This window comes from Chiloscyllium punctatum, chromosome 1, assembly GCF_047496795.1.
Source record: "Chiloscyllium punctatum isolate Juve2018m chromosome 1, sChiPun1.3, whole genome shotgun sequence".
Lineage (NCBI taxonomy): Eukaryota > Metazoa > Chordata > Chondrichthyes > Orectolobiformes > Hemiscylliidae > Chiloscyllium > Chiloscyllium punctatum.
In genome coordinates this window covers 56,062,094-56,079,772 of record NC_092739.1, presented here as the reverse complement: position 1 = coordinate 56,079,772, position 17,679 = coordinate 56,062,094, and the positions used below count along the sequence as shown (strand labels likewise).

Genomic DNA, 17,679 nt, shown 5'->3' with positions numbered 1-17,679 from the left:
GTTGGTGACCATGTCCCATCATGCCCTGCCCAATGCTCTCTGAACTGACCTAGCTAGGCCTTGTTCCTGTGTCTGTGAATGAGTGACTCATCCATATGGGCGTCTGTGTTGGGCCCATACCAACATTGTTTAGTCCCACAGTGTTTTGTTCGCCCAACGGAAGCTAAGAAAGCAGCGGACGAAGCCAAGATGCGGTTCGCACATATAGATGGAGATCACCTGACCCTGCTCAACGTGTACCATGCTTTCAAGCAGAGTAAGTAAATTGTCCTTCCCGTTTATCAAGTGCAGATCTTCAGATGGAGTTGTTTTGTGGATTCATGTAGCTTTTGTAACAAAAAATGCTGTGAAATATTAAACTTCAGCATATACATCAGAGAATAGTTCAACAAGAAATTGGTGTGCAGCTGCCTGTGTGCCCATTTTATTACTTAAAGCGAACTTCATTTGAAGATCACTGCATTCATAAAACCGAATGTTGAAGCAAATTTATATTGGCATTTTTTGTTTAAAATTACTAATTCTACAGGCCTGCCTGTGTCAACTATCAATGATATTCATTGTCACCTGTCTTCTGAGACTTGCTTGTAAAAACGTTCTGACTTTTTAATCACATCAAAAATCAGTAAATCTCAAATTTATTTTGGATTCATCTTTAAACTATTTTTGGGGAGGGGTGGTTGGTGATGAGGGTGCTGGGGAGGCAAGTAACACTAAGCTATTGAGTGGAGGCGGTGTTTCCCATTTGCAACTTTACTGCAAATATAGACTTGTGCACTTGTGTTAGTAGTTTTCTTTCAGTACATAACCGTTTCCAATTCTCATTAAGGAACGTGGAACTGTATAGCTGTGCTACTTGCAGTCTAATTTGTAATAGGAAAATGTTTGAGACTAAAACCAGGATATTCATAAATTGAATAAGGAATGTTTTCCATGCAGTAACTAATTTGAAACTAGTAGTATCATTATTAGGCTCAAACTGGACAGAACTCAAGAATTCTTTGGATTCTTTTTGGTTGGAAATTTGTTTAGAGGTCTGCACAAGCCTGGGTTTAGGGTTGGACACTGCTGCATAGAGCAGCACTTGGAGATTGTGACAGTTAGAAAACCATAAATCCTCTCATGTTTCTCGATTTTCAGTGCATTGAAATAATTGGAAAATTAGACATTTGTACAAATGCAATGCAATTCCCAGGGTATCTTTCTGTGTGGGAATGCACATCTGCGGAGTGCCCTTTGACTTGGTGACTCAAATCAAAGTTGAATAACCTGCATACTTGTATTACATATTTAAAGTAAATATCATTCTGAGATAAGTTTTACAAACATGTCACAACACTAGACAGTAAACCAAAGGGGAGGGGATACAGTAAAGGGTGGTCAGCAAGGGAGTTGAGCCTTCCAAATGGAGGGAAAGGTGGACAGCATTAGTGAAGAAATCCCAGAGTATGGTATGATAGATAAATAGTCCAACAGCACAGTGATAGTGGGAAGGTTGAACGACAAGTTGTGGCAAAAGAGAGCTGGATAATATTAGTGTAGATGTGGAAGTTAAATTTGAATGATGTTACCATGAAGCTGTGCACCGATGAGGAAATGGGGGGGTTGTGTTAAAGCTGTATCTTTGGCAGGGGAAAGGAGAAGGGATGAGGTGATGTAGTGATTGTGTTCTCGTGGATACCAAGTTGGGAACAGAAAGCATGGCCAGAGGTACCATGGCAGTGACTAAGTAGGTGGGAAATGAAGGAAGAGCAAAAATATTAGAATTGGAATTTGTGAAAAGGTGTTTCATTTTAAATTACTAAATTTGAACTGGATCGTTTGCAATTTGTTCTTTATTTGAATCAAAATAGCTCATTATTAATTCAAAGAGATAGCGACTCTTCCTTGTGTTATTTGTTACCAATCTAACAAAATGATCAGTTAGAAGTTTCTCATTTTCCCCAATGAAATTCCCAAATGTTGCTTTGATTTTAATTTCAACTCAGCATTTGGAGAAATTGTTTTATGTTGGTTTTGCAATGTGTAGTTTTGTTAACAATCCAAAATTGTTTAGCCTCTTGATTTTTGCAGTCCCCTTGATGACTTCAGAAACTGTATGGTGAACCTTGGGATTGGGAGAATACCATCTTCTGAAAAAAATAATTTATGCACAAATAAATATTTGTTTTTATACGTTGATCTATCTTAGTCAGTTTTGAGAAGATTTGTAACTCAGGTTGAGGTTATGGATGTAAATTTGCTCGCTGAGCTGGAAGGTTTGTTTTCAGCTGTTCATCTTCATACTAGGTAACATCAGTAAGTTTCCGGTGAAGCACTGGTGCTATGGCCCGCTTTCTATATGTGTTTAGGTTTCCTTGAGTTGGTGATGTATTTCCTGTAGTGATGTCACTTCCTGTTCTTTTCTGAGGGCGGTAAATGGATTTACCACCCTCTCAGAAAAAGAACAGGAAATGACATCACCAACCCAAGGAAACTTAAACGCAAATAGAAAGCGGGCCATAACACCAGCGCTTCGTCCGGTGGCTCGTTGATGATGTCACCTAGTATGGTGATGAAATGTCTGAAAACGAATCTTCCAGTGCAGCGAGCACACTTACATCCAGTTGATCTATCTGCTGTGCATTTCCAGCATTTTCGTTTTTGTGTTAGCATGTTATTTTGTTCATTTCCATTGGGTTTTTGTTTGCTATTATGAATTTTAAATTGATTGCTGTATTCATTTTACTGTGGCTTGAGTGACTAGATATTTTAATTATAGAACACCAATATTGCATAGGGAAACATTGTACAGAACAGAAACCTTTTTCTTTAGAAACAAAACATTTGAATGGCAGATTGGCCTGTTGGCAGCGCACATTCTGAATCAGAAGGTTAATCAAGTTCCACTCCAGGGACTTGTGGCAATAATTGCTGCAGTAGTTAAAAAGGAAGTATTACATTGTCAGAGATTTCTTCTTCTGAATGAGGCATTTAACTAAATGGCTCTGGTTAAAGGAGAGAGTTTTAAAAATCCCACATCGTTGAGAAGACAGGCTGAGCTATCTGCCCTGATCAACATTTAATACTTAAAACAAATGCTAATATACATTTTTGTGATATTAGCATTGAGTCATTCAGATACACTGTCCTTTCCAAAGTGGGAATATCATGAAGACAGTCCATGCTCTGGATGCAAGTATTAATTTAGCTTGTTGCTTTGGTATGTTATGGAGACAGTGCTGCACTTTTGGAAGTACCTTCTCTCTCTTTGAGCTGTTAACATTGCTCTATCAGGTGGCAAACATACTATGGCACTGCTTGCTGAAGAGCTGGCATAATTTCCCTGTTCCGTTCACCAATATTTGTCCCTCAGTTAATATCTCCAAGAACCAAATACCTGATGAGTTATCATTTTATGGATTGCTAGGGCTTTGCACTACACAGATTGACTGCTGTGTTTACCTACAATGGTTTTAGTTTCATAAATGAATGGAAAGAGCAATTGTCTGGGCTAGACACTTAGTTCTTGAAATCTGTTCCACAGTTGTGTCTAAAACAGTTAAATCCATGGTTGATGCGTGTCCTAACACTTACATACTCATCTTTGACCCTGCGTCGTCTTTTTTTTGTTCTGTATCTAAATCTCCATTCTAAATTTAACTCCTCCTACATCAAATGCTGTTTGTAGCTGAGAGTTTCCAAACTTCTATTGTATTCCATGTAAAAGTGCTTCCTGCTTTTGCTTCTGAAAGATCAGGCTCTAATGTTTCGGCTACGGTCCCCTCGTCTAACATCCCAGCCTATCTAGAACTGTATTATTTTCCTTTAATTATTCAAACTTAGTTCATATCTCCATTGCTGTTCTAAGTTTCAAGAAATAAAGCTTGGGTTTGCTTGATTTCTCATAGGAACTTAAGCCTTGCCGTGCAGGTGTCATTCCGATGTATTTACACTAGATTCCTTACATGTAAAATATAACCTCCCTTAAAGGTAGTTAGCACAGGTGTCATCTAACCATGGCTTTGTATCATTATTAGCGAAATTTTTAGCCCCCCTTTGTTCAAATCTGTAAATTGTAATGTTTCCAAATGGCAGCTTGCCATTATTTTCACCAGGGCAGTTAAGGATGAGCAATAAATGCTGTCTCTCAGCAATATCCACATGCCATGAACTAATATGAAGGAAAACTCTAGATGTGAACGTCAGCATTCTCTCAGCAGCTTTAGTTATTTTCTATATTCTGTCCATGGCATCTTTAATGATCTATATCTATGCACCCCCAAATTTCTTTTGAGTTCCATTGCAAAAATTACTTTCACTATTTAGCACTACTCACTTCTATTCTTTTTAGATCAAAATGTGATCTCTGTCTGTTTTAAATCCATTCATCGCACTGTGTCCATTCACTTAACCTCCTCTTATTCCCAGTGTAATTTTTTATTTCTTTCTGCACTACTTACAATGTCACATTTTTGTATCATCTGCAAAGTTGCAAACGTAGTTCCATAATACAATGATCTTAATAAATATGGTGAACGATTGATGCCCCAGAACAGAACAGTCCACAAATGCAGTTTTACTTTAGAAAAGTAACACTGCATCATCTTTGTTTTAGCAAAATCCACGATGTATTCCTGACCTATTTTCTAAGTTGTATGGTAATTTAAATTTTTGATTTGACTTTAAATTATTGTGATCACTTTAATTTTTCAAACACCATGTGATTCAAGTGCTGATAAAGAAAACGTTCCATTGCTCTGTAGGGCATAAGTCATTTTTAGAAGATTGCCAGTATAGCTCTTGTTTACTTACTGTACATTATATGTCAAGTTACAAATGAAATTTTCATCGGTACAATGATCCTCCTCACATGTCAAGCACCTTGTTAAATGCTTCAGTTGGCTGTATATTAGCAAGTGCCATAACTGTAAGTCAGCTCTGAACTTCTTACATTCCAAGAAACTAATTCATTGCTGTTAGGACAAAAAAAATCCCTACAGCTGATGGTCTTCGCTAATGATCACCTGCATTGAATGTATTCTAGACTGTGTTGAAGCACATGCTAATGCACTAATGTACCATTAATCGCACAGGGCATAATTACTTTACCCAAAGCTCTCTATATTCTTCGGACCTTGTTTTCTCTTTCACAATGTCCGCCAAGCATAAGAGTTAAGTTGAGATCGATGGGTTCCAGAGAAAGCATGTGCTGAGCATGCAACATGTTTGAATATTGTAGACGGATGGTGCTGCTCAGCATGTCCTGCTTGATTCCCAGAACCTGCACCATTCTGTCAGTTCACTCCTGTACCAGATGACTGAATGGTGACATTGGACCTTTACCACTGTGAAGTTTTATGGTTGGTTTCTTCATCCTGTAAAGAAAGAGACCACATTAGATATTAGCAGAAAGTTGGCCACTTGATGACCCCTAGCATTTTGTGGACATAAAAACTGGTTGCCATTCCATGAAAACTGTAAAAATGGAAGATCACAAGATAATCTCATCCAGTCTTAAAGCACACATTTTGAATTTATATTGGGCTCCTCCATGTGCTGCCTTCGTTAATAAATATGCCCTTTGCCACTGCCCCAGGCAAGGCATTGCCTGTATCAGAAACAAACCCTGTTTTTTTTCCGAAGACCTTGAAATATTTTGGAAAATTTCACACTGATTTCAGATGATTATCATAAAGGAAAGTGTGGCATTACATTTTTGCATGCCATGTTCATAAAACAAACTTGAGCTTATAAACCAAAGAATCTAGCAACACCTAGTCTGTTGTACATGCAGTATCACCCTTTAGTACCCTTCCAGTTAAGGCTGTTAGGCTATTTTGGAATAATGGAGACAGTTTGCTTTTTTAAAAGATGACTGAAAAAAATCAGTGGTAGCAGCATTCCTTCTATTTTCTTACCGACTACACAGGTATCAGAGGGCTCATGCATGGCAGTGACACCTGGAGGCTGCCGATGCTGACGGCTGTCTCTGAAACATGGAACAGCTGCGCACGCAGCTTAGACAGTATGTTGAGTGGGAGATATCTTAATTAAGTGTAATACCTTTGTTAGAATAAAGCAAAAACAAGCCATCTCTAAGGAAATTACAATTGCTTGTTGCTATAAAGCCTAAATTCCCATCAATGGAGTTCATAATAAAGTAATGTGTTTCACAATGGTGCTTTATCAAGTTGATTATTTCTGTCTCATGATGTCCTGTATATTCTGGGCATTCAACATGCCATCTGTTAGTTAGACCCCAGTTCCTTGCAACATTACTTTGTTTTCTTGTATTTCATGGCCCATTAGTACTTGAATTGTTCAGGGGTTATCTGTTCTGTTGAGTATAGTGTTTGAAAGTTGCACTGTCAGACCTTTGAGTTCTTAATTGGGCTTTTTCAGTTTTTACAAGTTTATTTTACATTTGTCTGCAGCATGCATCCATGTTTAGAGCAAAGCAAGGAACGCAAGTACTGCATGATGACTTCAAATTAAAGTGAGACAGATCTAGAAGTTGTGGTAACTTGAGCAATAGGGAAATCAAGGGTTATGGGGAAAAGGCTGGAAAGTGAACGCAAGAAATGTCAGATTAGCCATGATCCTGTTGAACGGGTGAGCAGAGTCGAGGGGCTGAATGGCCTAATGCTGTTCTTATTTCTTATGGTTATATGGTCTGAATGTTCACTGTGTGCATCTTTTGCTCATCTTCCCTGGCCATCTGAGAAAAATATTTTATAAAGGTGTGGGCTAAAATATTTTGAGGTCTTTTAGCTTCCCTAATGGCTTTGTAGGTAACTAATATATTTGGATTATTTGGCAATCAAATGGCTTGTTTCTGAGTTTGCCGACAGGTTTGTGCGGAGGATGCAAGGAGGCTTCAGGCCAATCTAGTTGAGTTGTATGTGGGGTGATAATATTACAGATGCAATATAACGTTTAAGGGCTCTTGTGTCCTTGTAAACAGGTAGGTGCAGCTAGCAATTAGGAAGACAAATGGTATATCGGGCTTCATTGCAAATGCATAGGGATGTCTTACAGCAGTTACGTAGGGTCTTGGTGAGTCTGCACTTGGACTATTGTGTACAGTTTTGGTTTCCCTACCTAAAGGTGGCAGGACAGGTAAACGAGGAGAGATTGGTTCAACTGGGTTAATATTCACTACAATTTAAAAGAATGAGAGGGGATCTGATGGAAGCATAAAATATTCTAGCAGGGTGAGACATGCTATGTACATGGAGGATGTTTGGGGAATCGAGAAGCAAGGGTTGCAGTCTCAGGATACAAGGTAGGCCATTTAGGACCGAGATGAGGAAACGTTTCTTCACACAGAAGGTGGCCAGATTGTAGAGTTTGCTATCACAGAATGCTGTGGTGGCTAGGTCACTGAGTATATTCGAGAGAGAGAGAGGTTAACATTTTTAAGTATTAGAAGCATCAATTGTATGGAGGAAAAGTGGGCATTTGGATTGTGAGAGAAGATCCACTGTGACCATATTGAATGATGGAGCAGAGCCGAATGGCTTGTTCCTGCTCCTGATTTGTACTTGGTTTTCCAGAGGTATTTGATAGACTACTACATAAAAGGTTATAGTACAATCTGAGATCATCATAGGAAGGTAGTATATGAGCATGTTTGGAAGTTTGGTTGTCAGAAAATAGATTATATGTAAATGGATCTTTCTAGATTGGCAAGATGTGGAGGGCCCCAGGTTTTTACAATTCACATCAATGGTGGAGGTGGGGAGTACAAAGGCATTTGACAGAACACAAAGTTAGCTCATAAAATATATTATGAACAAGGCGTTACAGGCCGATATAGGTTGGTTGAGTAAGTGGACAAAAATCTGACTGATCTCAGTATTATGGGAATTCTGATAGACAGAATTTCATGGTGCATAGGGATTTAGGTGTTGTGCATGAGTCAGGAAATATTACTATGAAGGCGCAGCAAGCAATTAATGTGGCTGCTGTCGTTTATTACAAGAGAAATTAATTATAAAGGCAAGCATATTATAGTTCATCTGTAATATTGTGTGCAGCTCTGGTCTTTATGAGGGACCATGTAACCACGTTGCAGGCAACTCAAAGGAGGTTTTAGATTGATTATCTAATAAAGTTTGGTTGCCCAGCCTGAGCTGATTTCCATTTGGAAGTGAGGGGTGACTTTTTTTGAAGAATACAAATCCTCAGTAGTTTTGACCAGGTGGATGGGGAAATGATGTTTCCTGTTGTGAATGAGTCCAGAAGTAAACAACACTGTTTAAAATTAGGTGTTGCCGTTTTGGGGCAGTTATTAGAATTTTATTTGGAGGACTGTGCAAATTTGGAATTCTCCCTCAGAAGGCAGTAGAAGTGGGGTTGTAGAATTTAGTTTGGGTGGAAATTGACGAGGAAATCCAAAGTTATTGGGGTAGGTGGGACAACAAATCTTCCATGATCTTACTGAATGGCAGATAGGTTTTTTGGCGACTCATGTCTACTTAAATTTATATATAAACATTTCTTCACACAGAAGGTGGCCAATTTGTGGAGTTTGCTATCACAGAATGCTGTGGTGGCTAGGTCACTGAGTATATTCGAGAGAGAGAGAGGTTAACATTTTTAAGTATTAGAAGCATCAATTGTATGGAGGAAAAGTGGGCATTTGGATTGTGAGAGAAGATCCACTGTGACCATATTGAATGGTGGAGCAGAGCCGAATGGCTTGTTCCTGCTCCTGATTTGTACTTGGTTTTCCAGAGGTATTTGATAGACTACTACATAAAAGGTTATAGTACAATCTGAGATTGTACCTTTTGAGTCCAGGCTTGCTTTCACAATTTCTTCTTTATTTTCAGTATCTAATAATTTTTAGCAAATGTGGCTGCTTTTGGGTTTATAATCACAGCACTCGAAGTGCTTTGCTCCAGCAATTTGTGATTTAACTTTCATTAAAATCCCAATGGTGTTATTTTAGAGAGAAAGTATCACGATGACCTTGTGAACAAAGGTGCATCTCCTGCTAGTTTGGACATTGGTGTTTTTATTCTGTTTGGACTTTGTATAAAACTCCTCCATCCATATTAGGAAGTCCACCATCAACATGGATCTGTTGTAGTATCAATTTAGTGAATTGACTCTATAAATATTGCTGTTTTTGAAAAATATAAATTTGAGTAGCTCAAATTAAGCAAAATAAATAATCCATCAAAATGATAATTTAGCACAAAAGAATTTAATTATCAAATAATTAGAATTGTGACTTTAAATTCAGAGTATCGTTTCATCCCTTCATTAAATTTGGTAAAGTTTTCTAAAAAGTAGAATTGTCAGTATCACAAAATAATTGCAGCAAACCGATTGCTTTCTCCCACTTAGGATTCGTGACATTTCAGACCTGGCAGTTGTATAAACTATTAAATTTGGCTTTTGCTCGCAGTAGTTGTGGCTAATTTTAGTTGAGGCTAATCTAATTTCTAATAGCATTTTCCTTACAAACTGTCAAGTGTGGCCGTGTAGTTTTATGGTTTGCATTCAGTCATTCATCGCTGTGACTGAATGAATAGGTGATCTGCCTGTGGTAGTTACACTTTTATGAAACCTGACATGAGGGAAAAGAACTTGAAAACACCTAGAGTGAGTTCTTGTGATTTTTCCCTTGTGCCTGTGGCAAAGTACTTTCCCTCCATTTGGCACTTCCTCAAAACAGAATGAATTGTTTTCAAGGCACCAGTTTGCTTTGGGTACTTGCAAATTAATGACCTGAATGGGCGCATTGCATTAAAAGGGCTATTTTTATGCTGCAGTGGCTTTTTGATTGCTTTATAAAGCCAGAATTTAATTGCAGTTTTTATATTAATCATGATACACTCTCTTTTTTTAATTTTTAGACCATGAATCGGTTCAGTGGTGCTATGACAACTTCATTAACTACAGATCCTTGATGTCTGCTGACAATGTACGTCAACAATTATCACGAATCATGGACAGATTCAATCTGCCTCGGAGGAGTACAGAATTCACAAGTCGAGATTATTACATAAATATTAGAAAGGCGCTGGTTTCTGGTTACTTCATGCAGGTATAGTAAAAATGATTGCTGTTCCTAATTTTTAAGAAATATAGTACAATTCAACATATGGAGTCTGTATTGTTCATTTAAAACATTAAATCTCTGGCTGTAGAATGGAGCGTAAAGCTACATGTGTTGTTTATTTGCACAGTGGTTGAAGCAAACTGTTCATGGGAACAAATTTTTCTTTTGAAACAAAAAAAAGCACTTCAGGAGAAAATTGTGATGAAAGAAGATGAAGCAGGAAGATTAAAATGAAAGAATGGAGAATATTGGCAAAGGAGCTGAAGTGTCTCTCTAATGGGATGAAATTTAAAATAAAAATTGCTATAGAAGTTGCATATTAAGAGGAGATCAGTGTGAGGATCTTGAGACTTGCCAAATACTGAGACTGGCAAGTACAAAATTCTTTGACTGTTATCTGTTGGAGAGTACTAGCTGGTTGAAAACCAGTTCAACATCAGATGCAGCAGCCAACTCTTGTGTTACTAAGAGTTGGTACTTTCAGAAGACAAGCCGCCTGAAAGTATAAAGTAGTGTGCAGAAACTTATTTTGTGGATTTGGGATTATCATTTTGTACTGAACTTAAAACTTCAGTGTAGGTATTAGATCTTTCACTGATCTTATCATACTAACTCCCTCTAAGCTATTCCACAGTTCAAATAGATAATGACTGATTAATGCATTCATTTCAATTGGATGGGGTTATTTATACTTCTATAGTCTTGACTTGTGTGGTAATGTTTTTATAACATTTTATATTTTGGAATTGGAAGAGAACTTATCAGTAGTTCTAGTTTGATCATGACTACTTGATTAATTCAGAATTAGAGTGCTATAAATGGAAACATTTGTTGGCTTATATTTTCACAATCAAAACAAATTAGGACTTTTTGTTGATCTGAGCCAGGTGAAATTTAAGCTGTTGATGTAGTTGTGAGGGTCCGTATGTAGGTCTCCATTTTGAAATATACTATCAACCTTTCTTCTTGCAGGGTTTTTTCCATTTTTTTTTCCATTATAGGTTCATTTGAAACTTCTCTTTCTTTGAAGCTTTGTTATTGATCTTCATATAGCTTGATAACAAGGGATTCGCTAATAAAACATGTGGATTTTTGCATTGAAAAGTAATGTGCTATTATTACTAAATGAGTATTTGGAGATCCTTTCTAGGATGGGTCAACCGCATGTGGGTGAAGTAAGTGACCATCTAGGAATAAACCGGTGGCTAGAGAGGTGGTCAGACACCCCTCTCCATTATTTTGCTATCCTTCTCTCCTCCAGTGTATCCTCTGTTTTACAGATCATGATTACCAATCCATTTACAAAGGATTCCTTCATTCAAAGAAATTTTGTGCAGATTTGAAAGGAGTTATCGGTTTCCTAATCAAAAGTTTGTGCTCTGATATTGCCTCTCTTTTATCATATCTAAGAACTTGATGAGTGAGCAGGTTAAATCGGGTCTGATATAATCACAAGAAGCTCCTGTCTGGCAAAAATTGCTTTACTTCAATATAATTAAAAACGTTATTTGCCCTTCAGTAGAAATGGAAACTGCCAAGTTTGCACAGGATTATTGTATTGTTAAAGATGATGTTTATTACTTATCTGTCGTTTTTAGTTGCTTTTCTCGGTGTGTTGTGGGTGTGCTGAAACACAAGTGAAAGGCACATGCTAGAATGAATTATAGGAACAAATTGAGTAGTAGATGGCATCAATTTTTTTAAAAACCTACCATCAGAATTAAAAAGCATGGCAATAGATGTAAGTTATTCAAAAAGCTGTGACTCATGCATCTCAGAAGGATGGGAAATATTGATAATTCAGCAGGACTCTGTGGCTTGACAGTGATGTAACCAGGTCCTTGTAGGGTCAGAAATATGTTGTGGTGTAAGTGGAACACTTGCCAGATAAGTGGAAAGTAATTTTTGTGAATGTCTGAATTGTTTAGTTTTTGTCAAGCTATTTGAATATTTTGTAAGAACTGCACTCTTCATGCTTCAGTAAGTTATAAAACATTTCTCATGTTGAAAGGTGATAAGATTTTCTGTAAATTCCATAGTTGTTCATATGAAGGAGAAAGATTTATCTTGATGAAGTTACATATGATCAAATTAAGACAATAATATGCAGTAAAGAATAAATGCTATTCAACTGGAAGCTTCACTGCTACAAAAAAAATTGCAGGATAACATGTTTGTTGCTTTATTGACATGCTCTGAATACATCCTAAGATGTTTGGCTTGTACCGTTCATTTTATACCTTGCAAGGATTAGTACATATCCCAGAGAATGTTCCAAGTTATTTTATTTTGCCCAATTAGTTTAATTGTTGTTTCAATTTATAACTTAATTTTAACCATTGTATAAAAATAAATGCACAAAAAGATTTTTTTTTCCCTTCTGTTTCCATCCTGCCTACCTCTTCCCCAGATTTTTACCAGTATTCTGTGTCATGAGTAATGACTATTTTCTGTCTTTGTTTTAGGTGGCTCATTTGGAACGCACAGGCCACTATTTGACTGTGAAAGATAACCAGGTTGTGCAGCTTCATCCTTCTACTGTCCTGGACCACAAACCTGAGTGGGTGCTCTACAATGAATTTGTACTTACCACTAAAAATTACATCCGCACCTGTACAGACATCAAACCTGAATGGTAAGGTTCAGCAATACAGATTTTGTATTTCTGCATTTTATTTTGTTGAAAGCTGCCTATAGCCTTATTAGTTAATATTGGATGCCAAAATTAAAACTTAAAACTTATTGGATGCCAAAATTATGGCAGTGAACTTGCTGAACAAAGAGACCTTGGAGTGTAGGTTCATAGCTCCTTGAAAGTGGAGTCACAAGTAGATAAGATAGTGAAGAAGGCATTTGGTATGCTTTCCTTTATTGGTCAGAGTATTGAATACAGGAGTTGGGAGGTCATGTTGCGGCTGTACAGGACATTGGTTAGGCCACTGTTGGAATATTGCGTGCAATTCTGGTCTCCTTCCTATCGGAAAGATGCTGTGAAACTTGAAAAGGTTCAGAAAATATTTACAAGGATGTTGCCAGGGTTGGAGGATTTGAGCTCTCGGGAGAGATTGAATAGGCTAAGGCTGTTTTCCCTGGAGCGTCGGAGGCTGAGGGGTAACCTTTAAAGAGGTTTATAAAATCATGAGGGGCATGGATAGGATAAATAGAGTTTTTTTTCTCTGGGGTCGGGGAGTCTAGAACTAGAGGGCATAGGTTTAGGGTGAGAGGGGAAAGATATAAAAGAGACCTAAGAGGCAACTTTTTTCATGTAGAGGGTGGTATGTGTACAGAATGAGCTGCCAGAGGAAGTGGTGGAGGCTAGTACAATTGTAACATTTAAAAGGCATCTGGATGGGTATATGAATAGGAAGGGTTTGGAGGGATATGGAACGGGTTCTGGCAGGTGGGACTAGATTGGGTTGGAATATCTGGTCGGCATGGACGGGTTGGACCGAAGGGTCTCTTTCCGTGCTGTACTCTACATAAAATAGCTCCAAACCCAGGCTTGAATGTAATTACTTACCTTGACCAAATAATAATTGTTGACCTCTACCTTTTACATCGGTGGTTTCACCTAGACCAAAAGAAGTCAACAGCAGATTTTTAATATGACAAAAGAGTTAAATGATAAACCATCAAGAGTCATTGCTTTGGTCATGCTGATGCAGGCTTGCTTCAAGTGTTTTATACTTACTGTTTCACGGAGTCAATGGAAAAGTTAAAAAGTAGGGAAAATTATATAAGTGAAGCTTTTATAATGCTCAAACCTATGATTACCATTGCTGGCACATCTTTCTAATGGACATTAAAACTATCCACTTGTGATACTTAGTTACTACTAAATAGCTATAATTGGGCTGAAGACAGTGTGATCAATCACATTTAAATGACTGAGACTGTGTAATTTATAGTGTTTGTATGTTGAATTTGCTTGGATCTGTAGTTGTGGCTGAATGTCAATGAAATTGCAGAAATCAGTAGATGTAAGTTGCATATGGTGATCTAGTTTTTCCTGTGCTTCACTGGGTTGTTCTATAGGCTTCCTTGGGTAAGAAAGCCTTGCGGTTAAAAATAAATGTATGTCATCATCCTGTTTAAAAATGCAGTAGAAAAAACCTGACTTTGGACTATTTACAAATGCGACGCTCTAAGAACCTAGTAAAATCTTGCTTTGGGAAATTATGTCAAGGATAATGTTTAGTCAGCAGTAATATCCAGGCTTCTGATTCATAAGCACAGAAAGTTAATTACCACAGTCTTGTACTTCAGGTAGAAGTTGCTCTTTTAGAAAGAACTTCAGTAGATAGGGTTGAAGGATATAATGGTAAGTTGTAGATAAGAAATAGAAAGGAAAAGAGCAGCTGCCAAGACTGAAAAAAAGTGATAACATAGTCTGAACTTAAAAGGTTATAGGAAGTAATAGTAAAATACCCTTTAAAAATAAAGCAGGAAAGATAAATAAAAACTTATAAGGGACCTGAATAGCAATTTATGCATTGTTTCTCCTCACATGTTTTGCTGTTGATAGCATTCCAGCCATGAAGAGAGTGAAAACAAAAATGTAGGAACAGGAGTTTGCCATTTAGCCACTTAAACCTGTTTTGCCTTTCAGTGATACCTTGTTTGTCATTGGTCGTATCAGACTAGAATTCCAGGCCATATGATTTTTTTTAAACTACTTTGAATTAAAAATCTGTTGCAAATATCCGTCTTCAATCTTGCCTCCACCTTCGATTCTGCCCGCCGACTAGTCCATGGATTATTTTGTTAGGAGGATTGTGGACTGTCTGTTTAGTGGCTGCTGCTATTCCCATCCCTTTCCAGAGCCACTAGGACACATTTTGCCAAGCTCATCCCCTGCCCTTGTCCTCAACTTGTTTCTTTCTTTAACTTATCTCTGTCATTCCCTCTGATCTCATTTTTTCCACAGGACGTGCCTCCAGTTTTCTTGATCCTATTTCTATTAAATGCCCTTCCAGTAGGACACAATGACATTTTTTTTTCGTTGAGTACTACTTTTTGGTTTTCAGGAGCTCCACTTTCAGTCTCATCAGCTCATTTATTACATGACACAATCTTAGTAACGTTAGCCTCTGTATCTGTGCTAACATATGGGTTATTTCGATTCCCAACAGAAATAGAACCAGAAGAATTCAGCACAGTGGTTAGCATTGCTGTTTCTCAGCGCCAGGGACCTTTATGCAACTGTGTGGAGTTTGCACATTCTCCCTGTGTCTGCGTGGGTTTCCTCAGGATGCTCTGGTTTCCTCCCATAGTCCAAAGATGTACGGGTTAGGTGGAATGGACATGCTTTGTTGCCCATAGTGTCCAGGAATGTGCAGGCTAGGTGGCTTAGCCATGGGGAATGCAGGGTTACAGGGATAGCGTGGGGGATGGGTCATTCTTCAGAAGTTGATGTGGACTAGATGAGCTGAATGGCCTGCATTTGCACTGTAGGAACTCTATGAAAATATTCAATAATGGTCAACTTTCTGCTGCATTTAAAGTCCAGAGGTTAGAAGAGAGTGCAGACTTCCTAGGCATCACAGATTTAAATTGCTACAAGACGATGAAAATGAGTTTTTATTTTCTAAATAACCAAAGCAGATGTCACACTAAAACTGACACACTAAAAGCCATCGCCTAAACGCTCCTCTCAGATTGGTATATTTGCAGTTAACTGGTTTCCACTGCATCTTCAAACAGCTGGAATCTGTTAACAAGGTAGCTGCCACCCTTTTGTTGTGTCTCCAATCCTTGTTTCAGATTCAAGTTTAACAGTTGATCATGTTCACTGCATCAGCATTGACTGCAGTGTTCCTATGTAGTAGCTCCTGAATATTGCAGCCTTCGTTCCATTGCAGGCAATTCGTTATCTCTAGCAATTTCAAGTTTCCCTGCTTTTGTTGCCTCAGTGTTCATTTGTTAACAGATTTAGAACTGTTCTCTCTCCTTTGTAGCCTCTATGTCCATCCTTTTATGCAGCCTTCCTCTCTGTCCAACCACTTCCTCTTTCTTCGCTGCCTCCTTCCCTTGTAGCTTCTTTACTCCTGCACTCCATCCCCTCATTTTCCCTCATGGGCAATTATAGCTGAAAACCATTCTGTGGTCTCCTTTATTGTATCCAGTGTTTCATCATTCTCACCAGCTGTTTTCCTCCAGTGTTTTATTATTACAATTTTGCTGTGTTTATTTTTGATTTCATGTGTGTCAATTCAAGTATTCTGTCATGACTGTACTGTACCTATCTAGGGAGTGCACAAGTTGCAAATATCAGAATTCAAGCTGTCAGCTGATTGTCTTGCGTCTGACCGGTAAATATTCAGAGATAACAAAATCTGTCCTTTTTAACAGGTTGGTGAAAATTGCTCCTCAATACTATGAAATGGGCAACTTTCCCCAGTGCGAAGCCAAAAGACAACTGGAACGTATAATTGGCAAACTTCAATCCAAGGAATATTCTCAATACTGAAGTAATTCTCAAGTAGGAAAGCAGACCAATGCAGATTTCATATTGAAGAAATATGGACTTCAGATTCTGCCCATTATAACAAATTTAATTTGTCTATTAAGGAAAACCTATGGATGTTTTCTTCAAAAGGCTGGACAATTCCTCACTTTATTTTTTAAAAATCCTTGTTTATGACAGGTTGTGTAACACTGTGTTGAGCAACATAGTATGTTGCTGGTGTTATGTGGCTTTTTTATTGTTATGTTGACTTTTGTCACAAACCCTGTTGGGTTTTAAGGGGTTGGGGTGGGCAAAGGTTTCAGAATAATGCTGTAACTGTTAATTTTTAAAGAGTTTCATCATTATTGCAATCCTATCTGAATTTCTTGTAGTCATTCAGAGTTGGCAATTAAAGTATGTATTTCTCAACCACATACTGCATGATCCTGCCCATGTTGACATTCTTACTAGAAAGTTGTAGAGATTCAAAGAACTTGGAAAATTTATATGTAGGCACCTCTGAATTTTCCCAACACCAATTTTTGACTTAAATAAAGGTATAGTGACAAGTTACGTTATGTGTATATGGTGTCTTATTGAAAAATGAGGTAGTTTGAAATAAATTTTAATCATTGATTCCCTATATATTTCAGGTAAGCCAAGCAATTTTTTAGAAATTGCATAAATGGCACTTGACCTTAAGTGATTTTATTCTTGCTCAGTACATGTAACTTCTGTTATTTGTCTTCTGTTTCAGCATTATTGTATGGTCATTTTTCCATTGGCATCTGGCCCATTTCAGTAATTTTTATTCATTTGGGCGATGTGGGCGTCGCTAGCTGGCCAGCATTTATTGTCTGTCCCGAGTTGCCTTTGAGAAGGTGGTGGTGAGCTGCCGCCTTGAACTGCTGCAGTCCACCTGCTGTGGGTGGATCCACAATGCTGTTAGGGAGGGAATTCCAGGATTTTGACCTAGCAACAGTGAAGGATCAGCAATATATTTCCAAGTCAGGATGGTGAGTGCCTTGGAAGGGAACTTGAAGACGATGGCATCCCCATATATCCTTACCTGGTCTGGCCTATTTGTAACTCCATTCCCACAGCAATATGGTTCACTGTGAATTGCCCTCTGAGCACTTTGAGAAGAGCAATAAATACGAGCATGCCTACCCAC

At 38.0% G+C, this 17,679-nt stretch overlaps 1 protein-coding gene across 2 annotated transcripts in view; it reads left to right on the top strand.

The window, feature by feature from the left end:
• The window catches only part of dhx15 (DEAH (Asp-Glu-Ala-His) box helicase 15), a 105,907-nt gene extending 88,829 nt beyond the window's left edge, over positions 1-17,078 (top strand). For both annotated transcript variants that reach the window (XM_072563632.1, XM_072563708.1), the window contains exons 11-14: positions 134-256; positions 9,852-10,042; positions 12,523-12,692; positions 16,409-17,078. In XM_072563632.1, coding sequence (XP_072419733.1) covers positions 134-256; positions 9,852-10,042; positions 12,523-12,692; positions 16,409-16,526 — 602 coding nt within the window. In that variant the 3' untranslated portion in view covers positions 16,527-17,078. The remainder of the gene's footprint in view (positions 1-133; positions 257-9,851; positions 10,043-12,522; positions 12,693-16,408) is intronic.
• The last annotated feature ends 601 nt before the right edge of the window (positions 17,079-17,679 follow it).